Raw genomic sequence first — 6,113 nt, 5'->3', positions numbered from 1 at the left:
CCACCACCACTACTAATCTGCCAGTCTATAAATAATTCCCTCCCTCTCCCTTTCCTCCACTACCCCATCTGGGGATTGGCCGAGTGGCGCCGCCGTGACAAACCATGTCGAACCCATCAAGGTCGATGGCTCACTCTGCTTCTGCAATCGAAAATTTCGGGAATTTTTACGAGATTTGGCTCACAAGACAACGGGAGTTTCTCAAGGAGCTTCTCCATGTATTGCAAATCGAAGAACACGAGGAGGAGAAGCAATTTGGAGTGATCAATCAAGTTTTGGCGCATTACCAGAATTACCATGAGGAAATTTCCAAGGCGGCCGGAGAAGATGTGTTCAGGGTGTTTTCAGCGCCGTGGTTGAGTTCTTACGAGAGGACTCTGCTTTGGATTTCTGGGTTTAAGCCCTCGATCGTGTTCCGATTAGTGGATGGGGCTGTGAAGGATTTGACGGCGGTTCAGGTTATAAGAGTGGAGGAGCTGAAGGCGGAGGTAAGGCGGAAAGAGAGGGATTTGACGGAGGCACTGGCTAGTTTGCAGGAGACGGTTGCAGCGCCGCCGATTGTGGGGCTCGCACGGCGAGCCGGGAGGCTTGTGGACGGAGAGATTTGTGAAATGGAGAATGCGATTGAGGAACTGAAAATTGGGATGTTGGGTGTTTTTGATAGCGCCGATTTGCTTCGTGGGTCGACGATGAAAAGGGTTATGGAGATTTTGAAGACTGATCAGACGGTGAGGCTTTTAGCGGCGGCGACGGAGTTTCAGCTGCGAATCAGACGGTGGGGCTTGCAGAGGGATATGCAGGGAACAAGAACAACATGAATCACCGCCGATTTGGTAGCTTTGATGTGCGTGTGTTTGACGCTAGCCAATGAAATAAAAATAAGTGAGCTTAAATGCTTTGATTCTCCAGGGGAAAATGAAAGTAAAAGTTCCTAATGCAAGTGTCTTAAATTTAGTTTTTGTTTTTAGTTCAACAATGTGGATGAGTCTACGATTCAAGAGTTTCCGATTCGAAGTTCTGTCTTGTTCATCAGTACTATGTGTGTGAGTCTACGATTCGAAGTTCTGTCTCGTTCATCAGTAATACTCGTCGGTTTGATCTTAAGACCTTGAACTTATTTCAAAGTTGTAATTACAAGACAAAAAATGATTCGTCGTCGGTCGGTCGGTCAATATTCGAGAAGGAAAAAAAAAGTAACTAAAGAGAATAAAAAGAAACTTGGAATAAGAATTTTAGACTCAACTTTAGAATGAACACTTGAATATTTTACTGAATTCCATCAATTTCTTTTGCTATTCAATAATTTTTTTAGGTATATGGGCGGCTAATGCTGACGAACAGTGCGAAACATTTCTCATAAGAGTGTGAAAATTTCTTCCTAGCAGAAGGATTTTAAAATAATGAGGCTAATCATATTACATAACAAGTCAAAACGAACAATATCCGGCAGCGGTGAGCTTGAGCTGTTACAAATAGTATCATAACACCAAGCAATGTGCCAACGAGAACATTGGGTCCTCAAGGAGGTGAATTATGATATCTCACATCAGTTGTTGAAGAAAACAAAACATTTCTTACAAGAGTGTGAAAACCTTTATCTAGCAAACACGTTTTAAAACTGTGAAGCTGACAACGATACATAACAAGTCAAAGCAAACAATATTTGTTAGCAGTGGGCTTGAGCTGTTACAAATAGTACCAGAGCCAAATATCAATGCCAACAAGAACGTCATGCCTTCAAGAGAGGTGGATTATAAGATCCCACATCAATTGAGGAAGAAAACGAAACATTCCTTATAAGGGTATAAAAACCCCTTTCTAAGAGACGCGTTTTAAAACCATGAGACTAACAACGATACCCGACAGACAATATCTACCAGCAATGAGTTTGAGCTATTAGAAATGGTATCAGAGCCAAACACTAAGCAATATGCCAACAAGGACACTAGACCTTCAAGGGGATGAATTGTTAGATCGCACATCGAAACATTCCTTATAAAGGTGTAGAAACTTCTCCCTAACAAACGCAGTTTAAAACTATGAGACCGAAAATGATACATAACAAGTCAAGACAATATCTACTAACGATGGGCTGTACTGATACCCGGGTTCATAGATTCTCCACAGCAACACATAGTGGGGGAGTATAAACATAAAGTTTCTTTATACAAAGCTGTGTGTATCATCTACTACTTTTCTTTGCACCTTTTCCTTTTTATTTAGGTTTTCCTCTCACCTTCCTTCTCCATTATCAGCCATGGCTTTCCACTCAGCCTTCTTTCTTCTTCTGTTCTTGGCTTCCTCCATTGCTTCTTCTCAAGCTCTTACTGCCACCATAGCCAACCAGTCCCAGTTCTTCCTTCTCATGCAAACAACTGCCTCAGGTGAGCTCCTCTCTAATTGGGATCTTTCACAAGGAAAATCCTTCTGCAACTTCACTGGAATCCGCTGCAATGACCGTGGTCACGTCATTCGGATCGATATCTCCGGCCACCCTCTCTCCGGTACCTTCCCGGACGATGTATGCTCTTACCTGCCATCACTCAGAGTTCTTCGCCTCGCTGATACCGAATTGTCGGGGCGTTTTCCCTCAGGAATCACCAACTGTTCTCTCATTCAAGAGCTTGACATGAGTTCTCTATATCTCAATGGAACAATCCCGGATTTATCGCAAATGAAACAACTCCGTGTACTCGACCTCTCCTACAATTCCTTCACCGGCGATTTCCCCATGTCGGTTTTCGACCTTGTTAATCTCGAGATACTGAATTTCAACGAGAATTATAATCTCAACTTATGGAAATTACCTGAGAAGATCTCTGGATTGAAGAAGCTGAAATCTATGGTGTTGACAACATGTATGTTGGATGGAGAAATCCCTCGATCGATCGGGAACATGACGTCGCTTATTGATCTCGAACTAAGTGGGAACTTTCTCAAGGGAGAGATTCCAAAAGAAATCTCCTTGCTCAAGAACCTGCAACAACTTGAACTCTATTACAATGAACTCACAGGAAACATACCAGAAGAGCTCGGAAATCTAACCGAGCTCGTCGATGTTGACATGTCGGTGAACCTTTTGACAGGGGAGATTCCGGAATCTATATGCAAACTCCCTAAGCTTAAAGTTCTACAGATTTACAACAATAGCCTAACAGGAGAGATTCCAAGTGTATTAGCTAACTCAACAACACTAACTATGCTATCACTTTATGACAATTTTCTTACAGGACAGATTCCACAAAAGTTGGGGAAGTTCTCACCTATGGTCGTCGTCGACTTGTCGGAGAATCGCCTGTCGGGGCCATTGCCATTGGATATATGCAGAGGAGGGGAATTGCTCTACTTTCTTGTTCTTCAAAACAGCCTTTCCGGAGAAATTCCGGCGAGTTTTGCTGAATGCCGGTCACTTTTAAGGTTTAGAATTAGTTTCAATCAGCTGGTCGGAGCAATTCCCGAAGGTGTTCTTGGTCTCCCCCATGTTTCAATCATTGATGTTGCTCATAATAACCTCACTGGTTCCATTTCAAATTCAATCTCACAGGCTAGAAATTTGTCGGAATTGTTCTTACAAAAAAACAGGATTTCTGGAGTTATCCCGCCGGAGATTTCAGCAGCCACCAATCTGGTGAAGCTAGATCTCAGTAACAATCTCCTCTCCGGCGCAGTGCCGCCGCAGATTGGTAGCCTGAAGAAACTAAATCTGGTGATGTTACAGGGAAACCAATTGGATTCTTCAATCCCTAGTTCATTGACATCGTTAAAATCCCTCAATGTTCTTGATCTCTCAAACAATCGTTTATCCGGGAAAATCCCAGAAAGTTTGGGTAAATTGTTCCCAAGTTCTTTGAATTTCTCGAACAATCAACTTTCCGGTCCGATTCCGATGTCTTTGATCAAACAAGGGTTAGCCGATAGCTTCTCCGGCAACCCAAATCTCTGTCTTCCACCGGCGTATTTTATTTCATCGGATCAGAAATTCCCCATTTGTTCACAATTTTCCTTCAAAAAACGTCTAGATTTCATCTGGGTAATCGTAATTCCGTTGCTTATTTTCTTCACCGGCGCCGTTCTGTTTCTAAAACGAAGAAAATCACCAGAGATCGAAAACGAAGAAACCCTCTGTTCGTCGTTCTTCCATAAACAGAGCTTCGACCAAAACAGGATTCTCGAATCCATGGCGGAAAAGAACATCGTCGGCCACAGCGGATCGGGAACGGTTTACAAAATCGAGCTCGGAAACGGAGAAATCGTCGCCGTGAAAAGGCTATGGAATCGAAGAACGAAACATTTCTTCGACAAGGAATTGAAAACAGAGGTCGAAACCCTAGAAACTATCAGACATAAGAACATCGTGAAACTCCACAGCTACTTTTCCGGTCGAAATTGCAGCCTTCTGGTTTACGAATACATCCCAAACGGAAACCTATGGGACGCCCTTCATAAAGGGTGGGTTTATCTCGATTGGCCGACGCGCCGCCGCATCGCGGTGGGGATCGCCCAAGCCCTCGCCTATCTCCACCACGATCTCTCGCCGCCCGTAATCCACAGAGACATCAAAACCACAAACATTCTATTAGATGAAAATTACGAACCCAAAGTGTCAGATTTCGGCATAGCCAAAGTTCTTCAAGGAACCAAAGATTCAACGAACTCTGTAATCGCCGGAACATACGGCTACTTAGCTCCCGGTAAGTTCCTCAATCGATTCCTAATTTCAGCAAACACCATTATCGATTTCGTTTAATTTCTCAGAACAAATCACAGAATATGCATATTCATCGAAGGAGACAACGAAGAGCGACGTGTATAGCTTTGGGGTGGTGTTAATGGAGCTGATCACCGGGAAGACGCCGATTGCGGCGGAGTACGGCGAGAACAAGAACATTGTGTTCTGGGTTTCGAATAAAATGGACACAAAAGAAGGGGTTCTTGAGATTCTTGACAAGAGATTAAAAGGGTTGTTCATGGATGAGATGGTTAAGGCCTTGAGGATCGCCATTCGCTGCACTTACAAGAATCCAGCGCTCCGACCCGCCATGGGAGAGGTGGTTCAGCTTCTCCAAGAGGTCAAAAAGGGCGAAGATACGTATGATGTCACTCAAATAAAGTACCCTTTTTGAGTCCAAAATCTAAGGGATGAACCCTTTTTTCCCTTTTATGTATGAATTAATTATAATATAAGATAGGATAATCTCTTATTATTCGGTGGATATAAAATTGCTTTTTTTTACTCGTTCGATAACGTTTTTTCTTCCCTTTTTGAGTGTTTTTGTAAACGTTGTTACCTTTGATTCTTCCTTTCCGTGCTGATGTTAAAGTTCAAAGTTTTTCGTATAATTAACGAGAGAATTCTAAAGAACAGTGTAATGAGTAATCACCTCTCCGATCTGATATCGCATATGAAAATTTATAAATTAACTACCAACCCAACAAGAGATACCTATGATGTCACTCAAATAAAATACCCTTTTTGAGTCCACAATCTACCGGATGAACCCTTTTTCCCCTTTTATGTATGAATTAGTTATAATATATGATGAGATAAGTGCTTCCTTCAACACTAAAGTGAGGGAGAGATTGATTTTTATTTCATTTTATTTTAATTACAACCCTTTTTGGAGGATGATTTGAATCTATGATCTTTTAGTGAATATAAAATTACTCTCTTTCACTCGTTTGATAAACGTTGTTATTTTCAGCTTCTTGTATTATACCTAATAGATCAAAGTTTAGAGCTTTTCGTATAATTAACGAGGGAACCCATACAAAAATTTACAAACGGATGACGATTTCAAAAGGGTATTCGAAACCCATCTGAAAAAAACAAACGTTTAAATCTCTCATCTCACACGTTATTGAACGGATAAACATCAGGGTATCTTAGCATAAACCGAAACAATCTATATAAGACAAAATTCCTTTTAAAATTGTCGGTAGATATACCCAATCTTTCTTTCAGTGTCGTAAAAGAAGATTACATCAATCGAGCTAAACGAATTAGGGTTTTTTTTCTCGTGATAATACAAATAATTGATCTCGATAATTGAATAGAAAAGGATGAAATTGAAAGATTTAACACAAACCCAACAAAAAAAAAAAAAAAAAAAAAA

The 6,113-nt window shown here is 41.4% G+C and overlaps 2 protein-coding genes across 2 annotated transcripts; both read left to right on the top strand.

The window, feature by feature from the left end:
- On the top strand, positions 1 to 1,101 carry LOC111492216 (protein DOG1-like 4). The gene has a single exon (XM_023141489.1). It carries the CDS (start codon positions 105 to 107, stop codon positions 816 to 818), a length of 714 nt encoding a protein of 237 aa, XP_022997257.1. The 5' UTR covers positions 1 to 104; the 3' UTR covers positions 819 to 1,101.
- Positions 1,102 to 2,119: 1,018 nt separating this feature from the next.
- Positions 2,120 to 5,213, top strand: LOC111492095 (receptor protein-tyrosine kinase CEPR1-like). The gene is made up of 2 exons (XM_023141287.1): positions 2,120 to 4,691; positions 4,768 to 5,213. Exons 1-2 carry the CDS (start codon positions 2,258 to 2,260, stop codon positions 5,121 to 5,123), a joined length of 2,790 nt encoding a protein of 929 aa, XP_022997055.1. The 5' UTR covers positions 2,120 to 2,257; the 3' UTR covers positions 5,124 to 5,213.
- Positions 5,214 to 6,113: the final 900 nt, after the last annotated feature.

This window comes from Cucurbita maxima, unplaced genomic scaffold (genome assembly GCF_002738345.1).
Source record: "Cucurbita maxima cultivar Rimu unplaced genomic scaffold, Cmax_1.0 Cma_Scf00017, whole genome shotgun sequence".
In the NCBI taxonomy this organism is placed as follows: Eukaryota; Viridiplantae; Streptophyta; class Magnoliopsida; order Cucurbitales; family Cucurbitaceae; genus Cucurbita; species Cucurbita maxima.
This window is presented reverse-complemented; position numbering and strand designations above follow the sequence as displayed.